The sequence below is a fragment of the Vulpes lagopus genome, chromosome 15 (assembly GCF_018345385.1).
Source record: "Vulpes lagopus strain Blue_001 chromosome 15, ASM1834538v1, whole genome shotgun sequence".
Lineage (NCBI taxonomy): Eukaryota > Metazoa > Chordata > Mammalia > Carnivora > Canidae > Vulpes > Vulpes lagopus.
Genome location: NC_054838.1, coordinates 18767834 through 18786535, shown reverse-complemented (window position 1 = coordinate 18786535; position 18702 = coordinate 18767834). Strand labels below are relative to the sequence as shown.

The 18702-nt window shown below is 43.7% G+C and overlaps 1 protein-coding gene across 2 annotated transcripts in view; it reads left to right on the top strand.

Moving 5' to 3' along the window:
- SYT9 (synaptotagmin 9) overlaps positions 1-18371 on the top strand; it is a 189342-nt gene extending 170971 nt beyond the window's left edge. Inside the window, exon 7 of one of the 2 annotated variants that reach the window (XR_005983967.1) lies at positions 16162-16180. Coding sequence is in view for 1 of the 2 variants with exons in the window: in XM_041730690.1 (XP_041586624.1) it covers positions 16162-16170 (9 nt within the window). In the remaining variant the exon portion in view is untranslated. Of the gene's footprint in view, positions 1-16161 lie in introns of both variants that reach the window. The other variant, XM_041730690.1, reaches the window with a different exon arrangement.
- The last annotated feature ends 331 nt before the right edge of the window (positions 18372-18702 follow it).

Genomic DNA, 18702 nt, shown 5'->3' with positions numbered 1-18702 from the left:
TGACATTTATTTTCTCTTTCACCCTGCTCTCTCCTCCTTTTTACTTCTTCTCTCTCTCCCACCCCTCCCCTCCCCTGCCCCTCCCTCCCTCTCCCCTACTGCATCTCTCTCCTCCCCTCCCCCTCCCCCCACCCCTCTCTGTCTTTCCATATTCTCATTTCTCTCTTTTCCTCTCTCTTTTCCGTCCTGACTTTCTCATAGGAGATCTTTCATTCCCACATCTTGGGTTGGGTGCCCACTGCGGCCGGGTCAGCTGGGATAGTGGGGGTGCGGGGTACGGGGGGGGGGGGGGTTGGATAAAGGGACAGCCAGGTCCTGCCAGTGTGGCTTCCAGGACACAGGGGACCCGTGTCACTGCACAGTACAGTGACAGTGACAGAGAGGAGGGGGTGTCATCAGCGTGAGCTAACTGCCCCCCCACCGTGAGGGGGGGGCTGGCCATGGGCACATTTACCACCGGCTCCCAGGGTGGGCTCCGGCTGTTCTGATGGCTGCCCTCCCACCGTCCTTCAGCGTTCACTGGGCACCTGCCACGCGCTGCCTGCCGCCCGGGAGGGGGGGGGATGAGGCCACCTTCGTGTTGGGCGTGGCCCTTCGCAGAACCTGGGCCAGGAAGCAGCCCGCGGGACAGAGACTTGGGCAGAGCAGCAGAGGAGGCGGGTGGCTAGGACGCCGAGACCCAGGGAGTCTGTCCCCGCCAGGGCTGCCCTTGCTCTTCTGCGCCCCTGCCCCTCACCAGGAGCCCAGGGGACGGGCCTTGGCCTTGAGCTCAGCCTCTCAGCCTGTCCCCTCTGCAGGCTCATCGCGTCTCACAGGCCAGGTGCTCCCAGCAGAGCTGGGAGAGCTCAGCCTCCCCGCAGGTAACACCAGCCCCTAATCCACCCAGAAGAGCTGCTTTTCCCAGTCCTGGCTCCTCCCCATCACTTTTCTCCCTTCTCCCTGCGTTTCCAGCCCCTTGATGCAAGGTCCGCGGGTTCTAGCTGTGTGAGCCTGGGCCTTTGTGTCTGCCCTCATGGACTTCTGTCCCCACACGGCTCGGCGAGTCCCTGTCTGAGTCCTACTCCTTGCTCACCCGTTCTGCCCCCAGCTGCGCTCCACGTTTCTCTGCTGGTCATCCTCAGAGCTCTCAGGCCTTCTCCCCCAAACCGACAGCCTCTCCCTGTACCGCTTACCCCCAGCCTGGACCCAGGCCCTCCACGGGTCCCCGGAGCACAGCTAGTGCCTGGCCGCAGCATCTAATGAAGCTTTCCTAAGGGCTGGGGGTGACGTGAGCAATTACAGGACTAACAGATCATATGAAACTAGAAATTCTATAGCCAGGGAAGGACACATCCACCTCATGTCGTGGCTATCCCTGCCAACGGGACACTGCCTGCAAGGAAGACACGTCACACAACAATGCAGCCTCCTGTGATGGCAGCCTCTCAGGCCAAGATAGGTTCTTACCTGATCATCTAAGGCCCAAAAGGGACCCGCATCCCCAAGTGCTTCTCTCCAGGGCCTCACCAACACTCTGCACGTGGTTCCTGCAGCAGGGAGCCAGGCTGAGGGGAGACATGAAGCCAGGTCAGCTGTCTTCTCTCACCAAGTGGTGAGTGTGCCCAGAGGGGCTCCTGTTTCTAATTCTTGCAAAGACCCAGCGTTAAGGGCATTGTGGAGGGATACATTCCATGGCCGATTGCCGGGCAGATGTTTCAGAAGAGAGCAGCTACTCAGATAAGAGAAAATTGTGCTGATAGGTTTATTTGTTTATTTGTTTGTTTGTTTGTTTGTTTGTTTGACATTGTGGGAGGCTGAGATGAAAAGACAATGGTAGGAATAATACCCCAAATATTGATATTATTTATAACTTTATATAAGCCTCTAAATCTTTGGGAAAAAGAGAGTGTCTTCTATCACACCCTTTTCCCAGACAAGAAACACATTTAACGATGTCTCTCTCCCACAGAAAAGTAAGCTGCAAGACATTACTTTTTTTTTTTTTAGTTACCACATAGTTAATTAATTGACTTTTCAAGATGCAGTTCTACTCAACTTATTAGATGTATTTATTCCCTACAACTACATCCCAGAGTTTAAGCTCATTCTGAGAACTTCTCCCAGGTTTCTTCCAGAAAAAATACATCCATACTCACACCCAGAGAAGGAAGGGGGAGCATAATGGACCTGGGTAAGCTGGTGGGGGTGGACCTCTGCTTGAAGCCACCACATAGCAGGGATTTTCTCTCTTGTGGTGCCGTAATAGGCTACAAATTCTACAGCTGTTCTCTTTGGCCTGTGTAAACTCTGGGCACGGATGACCATCTCCTGTGTCATATCTGCTGAAGTGAGGATCACCAGCCAGTTGGGGTGAGGCTGGCCCCAACAAGTGCCCAGGAAAGAGGCCCCCCAGTGCCTGCCATCCCCACCCCCTACAACAGTCCCTTGGCTGTTTCCTTCTCATTTTAAGCCACTCTCCTTAGGAAGGAGAACTCAGATTTTTATCAGATCTCCCTCCTTCAAAAGCTTCTGTTGGCTGGCCATGCCTATTTATGTTCCCTAAATTAATTTTCTATTTTTCACCTTTTCTCGTGTTGCTGCCTTTAACCTAGAGTACCTTTCCTCTACATCCTTACTGTATAAATCCCACATTATCCTCAGGGTTCAATTTAAGCGCCACCTCTTCTGTGAAGTCTCCAGTGAACTGCGCCCCACTTAGCATGAAGTACTCCCATGATACTTTGATTGTGATTCAAATTGACCACTTACTGCCTCTAGCTTCCGCTTTATACTGAGTTAGATTCATCTATCTTCAGTCTTGACTGTGAACCCCTTGAGGTCTGAGATTATGTTTCCTCCCCATAGTGAAAAGGAAGGGCTTTCATTATTCACTCAATTGATGTATTTAGCTGACATGAGCTCATTGCTGGACTTTTACTACAGATAGTGACTGAGCCTTTCCTCTGTGATCCATAGAGAAGTTTCCCGAATGTGATCAATAGGCAACAAGGGACTGGTCAGTGTGAAACCCCCAAGAAAGGATTAAGACACATGCAGTCTGCGTGTGGCTCTTCAGTGTGGCACCCAGAGGAGAGGTACAAATTACACATGCAGCAGACTGGGTACATCTGCCTACAATGTCTCCCTCATGTCAGGCAAATGAGTGCTAGAAGATACTGGGGTCTTGTTCTTTAGTCAGAAAATGGTTACCATCCATAAGAGTAGTGGTGATATCCTGGAGTAAAGTTCACAGGTGAACAGATGGAGCATTCGTTTTATTGTATACTACACATTGGTGGGTTGGGAGGTGGATACATGACTCTTCATTCATTATTTCTTTGGTATATGTATGTGTAGCTCTTCATTATTTTTCAGAGTTCCGTTTGTCCCTTTTTAGGAATTGCTGAATTTAAATACTCTGGTCCAGTTTGAGAACCAGCCAAAAAAGTTTCTCAGGAGCCAAAGCCAGCTACCTCCTCTCCATCTCCATCTAACCAACACTTTTGTAGGGCCAGGGTGAATGAGGACCATGAAAGCAAGAGAAGTGCTTCAGCTGCTCCTACATGGTCGCTTCACCCTGGGTTCCCTGCTCTCCTGTGTGCTCTCCCAACCAGCCTCTGCACTGCTTGCAGGGTCCAAGTCCTAAAATACAAATCTACCATGCTCCTCCCCTACTTCAATAGCTGCTTTTTGCTCAGACCAAGATCAAGTTCCCTAACATTGCCATTCCTGGTCCTCTGTGACCCTGCCTTCATCTCTTCCTTGTACTGTATGTTGAGGCCATGCCCAGTTTCTGGTGGTCTGCTCCATGCTTTTTCTTTTTTTTTTTTTCTTTTTTTTTTTTAATTTTTATTTATTTATGATAGTCACAGAGAGAGAGAGAGAGAGAGAGAGGCAGAGACATAGGCAGAGGGAGAAGCAGGCTCCATGCACTGGGAGCCTGATGTGGGATTCGATCCCGGGTCTCCAGGATCACGCCCTGGGCCAAAGGCAGGCGCCAAACGGCTGCGCCACCCAGGGATCCCTGCTCCATGCTTTTTCTTCATCTCATGCTCTTGCTCCTGCTTTGACTTTGTTTTTTTTTAATTTTTATTTATTTATGATAGTCACAGAGAGAGAGAGAGAGAGAGAGAGAGAGAGGCAGAGACACAGGCAGAGGGAGAAGCAGGCTCCATGCACCAAGAGCCTGACGTGGGATTTGATCCTGGGTCTCCAGGATCGCGCCCTGGGCCAAAGGCAGGCGCCAAACTGCTGTGCCACCCAGGGATCCCCTGCTTTGACTTCTTATGCTATCCTCTCTACCTCTCTTTGCTTGGTTATATCCAGCTCATCTTTTAAGCATCAGATCAGTTGTCATCTCTTTCAGGAGGCATTCTGGAGAGCTCCCTACTATGAGTTAAATGTCTCTTGTATGTGTTCTCTTCCACTGGTACCCTGGGCCTGCCCCTACCATAGCATTTGGTGCCACTTGATATTATCTGTGTCTAAGTCATCCATGGCACATCCAACTGCTTCTTGACGATAGCAATTATTACTCATGGCCATATAACCAGGACCTGGCAAAATGCCTGTCACGGAGTCAGCATTGAATAAATTCTTGTTGGATAGAATTCCAATTTCTTCTATCTTACAACTTGGAAAACAGTTGTGGATTTGTTAGATGAACTCTGCATGTCATATTTTCAAAACTGCAGGTACAGGGTTCTATTAATGTGTAAGAGTAACACAGTGCTAGCTAGCTCTGAAAGCCAAAGAAGCTCCATTTTCTTGGACAAGCTCTACCTTCCTTCCAGCTCTCAGTTCTCCAAGTATGAGGCAACACCCATGAGCATTACAATAGTGCCAAGTTCCCAGTACTGGTTTAGAGGGGATTTGCAGTGACAAGAAGCACAGTTCTCATAAGGGTCTCTGCCAGAGAATCATCTTAGTTTAAAAACAGGTTGGAGGAATGGTGACCACTTCCTCCAGAACTTCTATATGTTCAGACTCACCATGCTGGCTACATATCTCCACAATCTTTCAAGATGCCTCTTTGCATTATTTGCATCATTTGTCTGTATTGTGGCATTCTGTTCAAGTTTCCTTTAAACAATCACCTGGGGATGCCTGGGTGGCTCAGCAGTTGAGTGTCTGCCTTTGGCTCAGGGTGTGATCCCACGGTCCCAGGATCGAGTCCCACATCAGGCTCCCTACATGGAGCCTGCTTCTCCCTCTGCCTATGTCTCTGCCTCTCTCTCATGAATAGATAAATAGAATCTTTAAAACAATCACCTTGCAGAGGGATGTGGGAGATTCAGTCATTTATTTATTTATCAACAAATATTGATTGAAACCTACGATGGGTATACATCATGAGAAAAAAGACAGTAATTCTTGCCCAGGTGGAGCTTATATTCTAGTGGGAAAACCAGAAAATAGACATTGTAAATGAGCATATTATGTATTGTTGAAGGTAATAATCACTAATCAATAAAAAGAAAAATACAATAGGACAAGTATGAGAGACCAGAAATATTGTAGTGTTTTGTTTTGATTTGTTTTTTCTTGGTTGGTTGGTTGTTTTTTAAAGGGAGGTGATAATCGTAATAGAGGTAATGCAGAACTGAAACAATTGAGCAAACAGTTGGAGGAGATGAGGGAGGAAGCCATGTGAGTATTCGGGCCGGGCCCTGGAGGTGGCCAATACAAAGACCTTGGGAAAGTTTGTGCAAGTAGCTCTGAGAACAATGGGAGTGATGCAGAGTGGAGGAGGGTAATAAGAGATGAGATCAGAAAAGTAACAGGTGTGCTCAGACTACATAGAACCTAATAGATCTTTATAAGGATTCTGGTTCATACTCTGAGATGAACAGGAAGCCACTGCAGGATTTTGTAGAGAGATTTGATGTGATCTAAGGTTATAACTGATCCCTTTGATTCTATGTTGAGAATAGACCTTAGGAGGTGAGGTAGAAGGGGGAGATCTACTAGGAGCCTACTGCTATTATCCAGATGGAAACTGTAGAGGTTTGGACTGATGTAGAAGCAGGGTAGTGGTGAGCGGTGGTTACATTCTGGATATATTTTTGGAAGGAGATTTCCTGATATAGGATATTCCTGATATAGGATTTCCTGATATAGGATATGACAGAGAGAAGTAAAGGATGATTTCAACATTTTAGACCTGGGCTAAGAAGACAGCAGGTGGAGCACCCGTGTAGGGCAATCAGAAGTTGGCCCTCCCAAGTGTGAAGCATCTCTTAGATATCTACAGGGAGACATCAAGTGGAAGTTAGATGCAAAAACCTAGAGTTTCAGAGAAAGGTCAGGCAGACACTGTAACATATAAATGGAGAAGAGAAGGGTCCAAGGGCTGAAGGGCTTAAGTCCAATACTTAAAGGGAGGAAAAAGAAGAGAAACCAACAGAGACTGAGAAGGAGAGAATCATTGAAGTAGTAAGGAAACCAGGAGTGTCCAAAGAGGAGAGAAGATACTGTTTCCAAGACAAGGCAGTGATTAGATGTTGCCAATAGGACAAAGAATATGAGGACTGAAAACAGACATTGAGTTTATCAACTCAATTGGTGGAATGAGATACTGGGTTGATGGTGTCTTCCCAAATCCTCACCTACCCTGAACCTTTCTTGGAAATAGAGTCTTTGTAGATATATTTAGTTATGTTAAAATGATGTCATACCAGGGGTGCCTGGGTGGCTCAGTCAGTTAAGCATCTGCCTTTGGTTCAGGTCATTATCTCAGGCTCCTGGGATTGAGCCTCATGTGGGGCTTGCTGCTCAGTGAGGAGTCTGTTCCTCTGTGCTCGCTCTCTATGTCTCTCTAAAATGAAATCTTTTAAAAAAATGACATCATCCTGGATTAGAATGGGCCCTACATCCAATGACTAGTGTCCTTATAATAAGCAGATCATGTGATGAAGGCACAAAGAGAGCCAACAAAGAGAATTCAGCGTGATGGTGGAGCAGAAATTGGAGTGATACTGCTATGAGCCAAGGAATGCCAAGGATTGCTGGCAACTGCCAGAAGCCAGGAAGAGGCAAGGAAGGATTCTTCTGGAGTGCCTTTGGAAAGAGGAAGGGCCCCTGACACCTTGAAATCAGACTTCTGGCCTCCAGAACCGGGAGAGAATAAATTCCTATTGTTTTAAGCCATCCAGTTTATTGTATTTTGTTATGAAAACCCCAGGACACTGATGCACTTGGTGCTGTAGCTTGGGCTGCCATAACAAAATACCATAGACTGGGGGGTGGGGTGTGTATACACAACAGATGCTTATTCCTCCCATTTCTTGAAGCTGGAAGTCAAAGGTCAGGGTACCGGCATAGTTGGGTTCTGGTGAGGACTCTCTCCCTGGCTTGCAGATGGCTGCTTTCTCCCTGTGTGGTGATGGAAAGAGAGAAAGAGAGCACTAGCTTTCTGGTATCTCCTGTAAGGGCTCTAAGCCCATCATGAGGGCCCTACCCCTCAGGACTTCATCTCACCCTAAAGTCCCACCTGAAAATATCATCACATTGGAGTTTAGGGTTTCAATATATGAATTTTGTGGGGTACAGAATTCATTCTGTAGCACTTGATAAAGCAGTCATTTTACATAATGTACTTTGACTTCCTCATCTGTAAAATGGTAATAAGAGTATGCGCACATCAGAGAATTGTGGCGAGGAGCAAGTAAATTAACAGATGTAATATTCTTAGAATAGTTCATATGAAATGCTGTGTAACATTAACTATTATGATGATTTATAAATCCAATCATTTTGTTTTGAAATTAAAATGCTCATTTTCATTTGTTCTTTGTTTAATTCTCAATTAGCTCATTAATTTGACAGATTATACTTCCCTAAACTGCTAAACACTAATTTCACACTTAATCAAATTCTCTTAAAAGTTCCAAATTAAAGAAAAAGCCTTATAATTTAACATAAAGTTCTCCTACTATGTAAGCACCATTTAAGCAATCGATTGGCTACATTCCCTAAATATTTCAAACTGAAGTCACAAATTTAAAGTGTGATTATATCAAAGGCTTCAAACATCTAACACAGTAGGTGTTACAAAATTATTCTCAAGCACTCTTAACTTTTTTAAATAAATTTTATTTTTGTAAGAAGTTTTAGTCTCACACAGAAAAACTGAGTAGAATGTATAGAGAGTTCCCATATAACAGGTGCATATATGCACATCCTCCCCCACTATTAGCATCCCCCACCAGAGTGGTACATATGTTACAATCGATGACCCTACATTGACACATCAATATCACTCAAAGTCTCTAGTTTGCATCATGATTCACTCTTGATGTTGTACATTCTATGAGTTTACACAAATATATAGTGGAATCTATCCATCATATAATGGCATGTATCATACAGAGTATCTCCATGTCCTTAAGATCCTCAGTCAGACACTGTTAACTCTTATAATGCTAATAAATAAAACCTTTATTTAAAAAAAAAAATAAAAATAAAAAAATAAAACCTTTTACATTTAGATTAAATTACCTTAAGCATTTCAGCATCTTCAAAAAATAAATTTATGAACTCATATTGGATTTTCCTAAGCATTTAAATGTTGAATAAATGTAACTAGTCGATTATCCTAAATATATCCATTAAAATCAAAAATCTGGTAATTTTATTATATTGTATTATTCAGCACTTACCTCAAAAACATAAAGTAGATCACAAAATGTGTTATTGCACTGAAATAAATATAACCTACACAAAAGTATTATTCATCATTTAGAATTCTTATGTGTTATACTGTTCTGGTGTTAAAAAGTTAATTTTCCAAAGAGCAGGAACAGAATTATCAGTTCTGAGATGATAGATGGTTATTCAAAGGTCTGAGTCCCAAATTGCAAAGGTAGGATACTTGCGCACAGATATGGGAAAGGGCTGGATTGCCACCCCCTCCCCCAGGAAATGCCATCTCTGCATTAACAAGGCAAGTCTCTTCTAGTTGGCTTCTGCTAGCTGCACTGTCAGTGGAAGATAACACCAGGCTTTTTTAGTGGGATTTCATTTCACAATTCAGTGCATCTCATATATCCTAGGAACGTTTCAACTTTTACCCTGACCCAATTGTTTTTATAACTTTTTTCCCTTTTCTTCCTTGATTTGGGTAGATGGAATTCTGTATGAGTGTGGGCATATGTGCACACGCACATATACACTCTATTTCTCTCCCTCCCCCCAATCATGGGACTTACAGTAAGCTTCTTTAAAAAAAAATTTTTTTTTAATTTATTTATTTGAGAGAGAGGGAGGGAGAGACCACAAGCAGGGAGGAGGGGTAGAGAGAGAAGCAGACTCCCTGCAGAGCAGGGAGCCTGATGTGGGATTCGATCCCAGGACTCATGACCTGAGGTATAGGCAGATGCTTAACAGAATGAGCCATTCAGACACCCCTATAGTCAAGCTTTGTTTTTTTTTTTTTAAGATTTTATTTATTTATTCATGAGAGGCACACACACAGAGAGAGAGAGAGAGAGGCAGAGACACAGGCAGAGGGAGAAGCAGGTTCCATGCAGGGAGGCCGACTCGGGACTCGATCCTGGGTCTCCAGGCGCTAAGCCGCTGAGCCACCAGGGCTGCCCTATAGTCAAGCTTCTTGATGAGACCTCATTTACTCTTTTCTTGCTCAATGTCCTGTTTCTCTAGTCATTTGGTGACAATTGCAAGCTCCTCAAGAGTATGGTGTGCATTGATCATCTTTGAGTTTCTAATGGTCTGCACTTTGGTCTGGTGCTCAATAAATGTTTGTTGAATGAATTAATGAATAAATGTAATACATTATAAACTTGGAGTAGCAAACTCTAAATATCCTCCATGCAACTCCATCAAGTAGAGTAAGTTTTGCCTTGCCATAATTCCCTAACTTGCCCTTTCATCTGAAAACTCTGACAGCACTTCCCCAGTACCTTTTTAATGACACCTCACTTTCAGCTCTTGCCTCTTGCTTGTTTCTGCTGAACCTTCTCAGTAACAGTGTACATGTCACTCATGCCAACACTCACCACCTTTCCCCTATTGGTTGACTTGATAGTGGGTCTTAGTACACTTTCCTACAAAGTCTGGACTGTTCAGAATTATTCTTTGAATTGAAAGTCCTTTTTAGAAAGGTGCTGTGATGGAGTTAGCATTTAGGGGGCAATGACTTGCCATCCTGATCATGGTACTTAAGAGCATACATTTGGAACCATAAACACATGATGTCAGACCCTGTCTCTGCCATTCACTACCTTTATTTGGCCTTTCTCAGACTGTTACCTCTGTAAAAAATGTGATTGTAGCTTCAATCATAGAGAGTCCAGGCAAGAATTGAAAGAGATAAGCTATGCAAAGCTCTTGGGATAGAGCAAAGTGCTGGAGTGCTCCACAAAGAGTAGTTATTTCCCAAGTGGATTCCCCTTTTCCGGCTATCACCCCAGTCTTCTGACTGAAAGTACAGTTACATTCACACATCTCTAACCTGATTTTTAAAGGGGTAAGGGGCAATGAACAAAGAACGCATTGGAGAAAGAATAAAGATGCTAATCAGATTCTAAGCAGGAGGGCATGATATTTCCTCATGTGTTTTGCATGGCAGGGCTAAGTAATAGTCAACAAAATTACAAGATTTTTATGGTTTTTAAATAAAAATTTAAAGTACAAGCTTAATGATAATAAGCCCATGTAAGATTGAATCATGTAATGAGTCACTTCAATTTCTGACAAGCTTCTTAGTTCAAAGCCCTTAGATACTTCCTGTAATCAAAACCCATTTTCAAATTCACAGGAAGATATTATCTAATGATCCACCCAGTCTTTTCATGTTCTTAATTTGGGGTCAGTTTCAATGGCCTGTCTCACATCAGCTGTCATTTTTATGATCGAAATGTCACTTCACATTACAGTTTTCATTGAGACTGTTCTCATCTTTGGTTTCAATTCAATTTAATTCAAATAGGATCTGTGTGTCTCAGGACAATTGAATTCACTTCAATTCCCCTCTGTTCTGATAAGATTGTAACCACTACTTCCTATTGATGCCACTGAAGTTCCTGATACTTTCCAAATCTCTGGCGCTGCCAGGGAGGCCACTGGTCAGATAACAAGGACACTGCCGCTTCCGCCCCCGTGAGATGGGCTTGGTGCCAGCCCTGGAACCCACTAGGCCAGCCTTCTGGCAGTGTTTGCACCACCATTGCTGTCTCTGGTGCTGGTGCCATAGTCTCTACCACCACGTCCCCCCTCCCCTTTAAAACCCTGCTGAGTCACTGCTCTTCTGAACTATACAAAAATCCTTCCATACACCTCATTTTATAAAAATCTTGCCCGAGAAACAGCCCATTCGGTTATAAGAGTTTGGAAAAGTGTTGTAACTTACTTATTTTGTTTTCTTTGGTTGAGTTTTTCCAGTCTTTCCCCCCACAAGAGACACACAGAAGGGGTTAGGCCACAGCAAAGTTCACCCATGCCATACTCAAAATTGTCCTTCTTTTGTGACAACAACTATTTTTTTCACACCTGAATTCTATATCTGACTTTCCCTAGGAGAAGTTCATTTCCAAGAAGCTTCTCTTGCAAGACCCTTAGTAGAGATGACCCTACCATTCCAGCAGACATTGAAATTCCTTTATCCTGTAATTTTATGGGCTGGCAGACCAAAAACATCCTGGGGCCTTCATGGCACTGTCCGAGTAGAAACAAAAGGATACTGGGACCAGACAGGATCAGAGCCTGGAAAATCAACCCAGCTAAAGAAGAAGATAATAGGCCACTCCACAGTATTCCCAGAGGCTGAGTTTGACTCCAGCTAGTTGTATGTGCAAGGAACCTCACCAAGTGAGCAAAACCCAGCTATGAAGGCAAGTCAGAGCTGGCCCCTGGTAGCGTGGGCTCTGCTTAATAGTATCCCTGGGTATGGAGACTGATAAAAGATTGGCTAAAGTCACAGCCCAGCCCTTTATGCAGGCTTCAGGTGACGCCATAACACACCAGGTACAGAGATGGTTCCTAAGACAGGGAACTTTGGGAGAGCTCTACCCAAAGCAGTGTGAAGGGCTGCTCAAATGGAGAGGAGAAACTAAGGTGAGAACAGGGAAGATTGAGGTTGTACGTAGAGCTGAGGGAGCAAATGAGGTACACACGCAGGTCACTAGCCAGAGGAATCCCAAGAAATGGAATAATGAAGTTGGAAGCCATAAGTGGACTGTGGCACCTGCTACATGTTACTGACTCAGACTAAGGTTCCTGAAAGTTCCTTAATCTCAGTTACAGTATCTAAAAAAACAAGGCAGAAGCTCAAATGTATAGACTGGACTTACAGAGTGAATTTAGGAATGATGTAATTGCTGAAGCATTGACTTTAAAGTTAGAAGTCTTGAGTTCAAATTCCAGCTCTGACACTTAGTAACAGTGTGGCTTTGGGCAAATTAATCTTTCTATATGTCTGTATCCTCCAGTAAAGAAACTCGTAGATCTTTGTTTAAGGATTTGTAAAGTTCATATCCTGGTGCCTGGCACATAATCTGCACTCAAAAACTGAAGGAATATGGTACATGGCCTAGTTGGCTAATAGCAACACAACTAATTCTTTGGTGGGGCTAAGCCTGTTGACAATTTGCCTTCCTAGATAAAAAGGACTGAGGGACAGGGGCTGGCAAGCTGGGCCTGCAGGGTCTCACAACTGAGAGAAGGGGCCCTGGGAAGATCCTGCTGGATGTGGGGGGATGCAATGGGAAGGAGATCCATTCATAGGCTAATCCAGCATCAGCTAGTCTGGGAAGGTTGTTTTGAATCACAACATAAGACAAATATCCACTCATACTTCCCTTCTAGACTCAGAAAAGAACATCCCTTTCCCAGGGGTCTGGGTGTGCCCACAGCCAGGCACACACTTCAGAGTCAAGGGTTACAGTCAGACACGGCTGTTCATCTACAACGTATGCTCTGGCTTTATTGCTTGCTCTAAGTTAGAGCCTCACGTGTGAACATTTGACCCATGAAATACAATCCATATATTTCTGTTTCAGAATGTTTGTGGCCCTCCCATAGTTAATACATATGTTTTTTTGTTGTGCTGTGTCCTTGGGAGCGACTCTGGTTTTCTTTCTCTCTAGGCTGGCAGCATTAATACCCTTAATCTGTATTGGAACGTGCCCTGAGTTTAAATTAAATCGATGTTGCACTGAGTGTGAGACAGGAGAGATCCTGCTGCTCTGAGGCTGGGCTCCCCTGAATGAGCCCATCCTTCCCAGCTTGAAAACAAGGAATGGATGTTGTGCCACAAAGACCCCAGCCACCCACCCACTCCTCTTCCTACCTTATTTCCTTCCTCTCTACTCCTCACACCAAATCCTACCTATTCCTCCAATGCGCCATATGCTTTCCTGCCTTTGTGCCTTTGGATGGGCTCTTTCCCCTGGCCAAAACGGCGTTCTCTCCTTCTCTCCTGATGGACTCTCCTTTAGACTAAATGGCCCAACTCAACTTATCTTTCAGAATCCCCTTTGTAGACCTCCTCAGGCCCCTCGTCCTTTCCTCCTCTTTGCTCCTATGTATTCCACGCACACCTCTGTTACTCAGCTTCTAACCTTGTAACTTCTCCCCCTGGGAGCCCTTTGAAAGTGGGGTATGTGTCTTACTCGTGGGATCTGTATCCCCAGCATCTATCACAGTGCCTGGCTACATTAAGAAATACATGCGTGATTACTACAGCTTTGTAGTATATCTTGAAATCTGGAATTCTGATACCTCCAGCTTTGTTCTTTTAAGAGATTGCTTTAGCTATTCAGGGCTTCTGTGGTTTCATACATATTTTAGTATTATTTGTTATAGTTCTATGAAAACTGTTATTGGTATTTTTACCAGGATTGCGTTGACTCTAGATCGCTTTGGGTAGTATGGACATAATAACAATATTAATTCTTCCAGTCCATGAGTATTAGAATATCTCTCCATTTGTTTGTGTTGTCATCAATTTCTTTCATCAATGTTTTAGTTCTCAGAGTACAGATATTTACCTCCTTGGTCATGTTTATTGCTGGATCTTTTATTATTTTTTTTGTGGTGTAATTGTAAGGGATTTTTTTTTGAATTTCTATTTCTGCTACTTTATTATTAGTATATAGAAATGCAACATATTTCTGTATATTAATTTGTATCTTACAACTTTATTGAATTCATTTATCAGTTCTAATACTAATAGCTTTTTGGTAAAGTGTTTAGAATTTTCTATATATAATATCATGTTATTTGCAAATAGTGTAAGTTTTACTTCTTTCTTGCCAATTTGGATTCCTTTTATATCTTTTTTGTCTGAATGCTACAGCTAGGACTTTCTTACCATGTTGATTAAAAGTGCTGAGAATGGACATTCTTGTCTTCTCCCTGATTTTAGAGGAAAGCTCTCAGTTTTTCACCACTGAATATCATTTTAGCTTCAAATTTGTCATATATGTGGCTTTTATTATGTGAAGGTATGTTCCCTCTAAACACCAAATGGCATGGTACTGACATAAAAACACACATAGAGCAGTGGAACAGAATATAAAGCCCAGAAATAAACCCATACATATATGGTCACTTAATCTATGACAAAGGAGGCAAGAATATACAATGGGGAAAAGACATCACTTCAATAAATGATGCTGGGAACACTGAACAGCTACATGCAAAAGAATGAAACTGGACCACTTTTTCATACCATACTTAAAAACAAGCTCAAATTAATTAAAGACCTAAATGTGAGACCTGAAACCATAAAACTTTTAGAAGAAGACAGGCGGTAATTTCTTTGACATTGGCCTTAGCAATATTTTTCTAGATATGTCTCCTCATATGCATGCAACTGGTGTTCAATGTTAGAATGAAAGTTAATTGCCATCTCTGTTAGAAAGGCATGCATCTCAATGGCATAAGCATTCTGGAATACCCTTTTCTGAGCATGCTTGTCCACTGGGGGAACAAAGGGGAAACAAAAGCAAAGATAAACTATTGGGACTACACCAAAGTAAAAAGTTTTTGAACGGTGAAGGAAACCATCAACAAAACAAAAGGCAACCTACAGGATGAGAGTAGATATTTGCAAACAATATATCCGAAAAAAAAGGTTAATATGCAAAATATAGAGAGAGCTTTTGTAACTCAACACAAAAAAGAAACCACCACAAATAATCCTATTATAAAATGAGCAGAGGACCTGAGTAGATATTTTTCCAAAGAAGACATTCAGCTGGCCAACGGACACATGAAAGGATGCTCAATATCACTCATCAGCGGGGAAATACAAATCGAAACCATAATGAGATGCCACTTCACACCTGTCAGAAGGGCTAGAATCAAAAACACAAGAAATAACAAGTGTTGGTAAGGATGTGGAGAAAAAGGAACCCTCATGTGCTGTTGGGGGGAGTGCAAATTGGTGTGGCCTCTGTGGAAATAGTGCGGTGGTTCCTCAAAAAATTAAAAGTAGAAATGTCATATGATTCATAATTCCACTAAACTCCAAAGAAAATTCCAATATTCCAAAGAAAAACACTAATTTGAAAAGATATATGCATCCCTGTTTATTACAGCATTATTTACAATAGCTAAGATATGGAAGCAGCCCATACACACACACACACACACACACACACACACATACACACACACACACACACCACAATGAACTCTGATTCAACCATAAAAAAGAGTGAGATCTTGCCATTTGTGACAACACGGAGGACCTAGAAAACATCATGCAATGTGAAATAAGTCAGAGAAAGACAAATACCATATGATTTTACTTATATGTGGAATCTAAAAAAACAAAACACGTGAATAAACAAGTAAAAAAACTCTTAAATACAGAAAACAAATTGGTGGCTGCTGGAGGGGAAGCAGTGGGGGGAATGGCTGAAATAGGTAAAGAGGATTAAAAGATACAAACTTCCAGTTATAAAATAAATAAGTCATGGTGATGAGAAATACAGCATGGGGAATATAGTCCATAATATTATAATAATGTTGTATGGTGACAAATGGTGACTACACTTATCCTGGTGAACCCTGAGTAACATATAGAATTGTGAATCAGTATGTTGTGCACCTAAAACTAAAATAACACCATATGTTAATTATACCTCAATTTAGAAAAATAAAAAATATATATATAGATGAAAACCAAAGCATTCTTTCTGTTTCTTCTTCCTACAGAAACGATGACCATCGGTAAGAGGATTGTTTGTGCCAAGGACACAGTGGGACAACCACCTTACAAAGATCTTAAGTAACTTTTCTCATCCAACAACACCCAGACGACTCCAGTGACCAAATGCTGAGCTGTAACTACGGCAATAACTGGCCCTCTTTCCAGATTAGGTTTGGCGAATATGAGCGTTCTGGCCATCTTCAAGTGGCCTAAGGTGGTGTGGGAAGCACGGCTGTCATGGCCAAGAACACGATCGGACTATGGAAGAAACCACCCGATGTAGTGAGAACACTAAGAGTACCCTCGATCACTAGGATTCTTAGTGATTAACATGAGGCCCTTGGTGATGGGGCCATAGCACCTGCCCTGGCAACGTCACTCTGACATGATATTTGCTTGGACGCCCTGGAAGGACAGAATATTTAAAAATATATCCAGGTGCTAAATAGGCAGCAGATCCAATTCACACTGGACTACCTTTGAGCTAAAAAGAAAATAACTTTACCCCAAAAAGTGCTTCAGCCTTGCAAGGAATAGCCCCAGGACAGTAAGAGGATAAACAGGCTGTTCCCCTGGAGAAAATCTAGTGCAAGGAGGGCTGATTCACAGCAAATTCACTGCCCCCTCCCATGCATATGGCAGAGAGTTGATCATAGTCCTCTCTGTGCTAAACCCAGATTCTGAGGAGTCAGAATCCCTGACAGTGTTTTCTAGATGGCCAGCAGCCACTTCCTTGCAACTGGTGTTCAATGTAGAATGAAAGTTAATAGCCATCTCTGTTAGAGAGGCATGTGTCTCAATGGCATAAGCATTCTGGAATACCCTTTTCCGAGCATGCTTGTCCACTGGGGGAACAGCCACAGGGACAGGTGTACCGTTATGTATAAGTTGATGGAGAGGTAACACAACCCTCCCCTGAGGAAGGCACAATTTTTGGACCTTCTTGGCCTGAGTGCTTTCTGGGGTATTTCCATATGCAACAGCCCAGGGGCATAGCCTTGGGCAGCCACAAACAGGCTTCCTTTCACTTCCAGACACATATATCACTTTCATAGCACTTGGGGAATGGAAATACCTACAAGAGTGAAGGTCAAGGGCTCTCCCCGGGTATCTCATTCATTACGCAGCTTCCTTTGTGACCACATCAGCCAACCCACTGCCAGCTCTGCTCCTCATCCTCATTGCTTCTGCCTCCATACAAATGAAACCAAAGGCCTTAGCATACCTTGGGGCGGGGGAAGGGGGGTGGGTGTTACCTAGTGGTCCTCTCTCTCCTATTATGGGTGCAAGGTACCCCAACCACACATTGCGCCACTTCTCCAAGATAACATCCTCGGAAGCTCATTATCTTCATTTGAATTAACGTTTTGCTGTGGGACTAACTGGGTGGAAGCAGGATCCTTGCATGTCTGCAGAAAGTTCTTACTGTGGCAGCTGCCTGGTGCAAGAAACTCTACACGGATTTCACTTCTTAAAAGGAGAGAGGCCTTTGGTTGTGTGAGTCAGTGTTACTACACTGTAGCTTCACGCATTCCCCAGCCTGCCTAGTCCATTTCCATCTCTGATTGGCTTTCAACCACCTGGATCCAAAGAGAAGCCAAGGTTCTGCCGGTGTCTGATGATGTGAGAAGAATTCAACTTTCCTTGCCCAAAGTTCCACCCTGCCTGTTCCTCCCCATCCAGACATCCTCCACCTACCAGTGTTTCGAACCAAAGCATGAAGGACATGTGCCAGCAGGATAGCCAGCAGAAAGACTGTCTCTAGAGCCAGGCAGATGAGCCCAGAAGAATGGTCCCAGAGAAACCAGACTGGCCCCAATAGATAGCAGGCAGCCGTCTCAATAAACTTTGACATGTCCTTGGCACTAAGAGCCTGGGTAGGAGATCTGGGGCAGCTGTGCCTATTGTTTCTCCCCTACCCCCCAAAGATCTTCCTGCCCAGAGAGCTAGCAGCCCTGGGTACTACTGAGTATGTTACTGGCTTGTTGGTGTGAAACAGAAGGTGGCTTTGTAGAGGCTAGCAGGCAAAGAAGCCCGGCTGCATGGCAGGCTGGTGGCTTTGTGTCTAGAAAGGTTAGCCTAGCCAGTCTAGCTGTGGCCAGAGGCTGTTTCTGGATTTGAACTCCCCGAGCCCATCTGCACCTCTGCCTCTGTTCTCTTGCATTCTGTTTGGTTTCCCTTTAGTTTCCTAGTAAATGTTCCTTTTGAAAAATTCCAACTTTGTCTCATTGAACTTGGGGGGAAGAGGATTCTCCAGTGTCTTTCCCAGGTTAGAGAAGGGAATTAACATGCCTTGAAAAAATGGGAATGGCAGTGAGAGGGTCAGATCTTAGGAAAAGACTTTGGGGAAAGCTGGTGCCAAGAGATGGGAGAGGCCAAGTGTCTCCCCCACCCACCTGGCCCTGATCCTCAGCCTCTTCCTCAGCTCCTTGCTGCCTTTATCTTCAAGCTGATCTGTCTCAGATGTGTGCAGCTGCCAGGGCATCTCCCCAGCAGCATACTGGGCACATTCAGCAAGTGATATGATGTCCAGGAAGTACACTGCT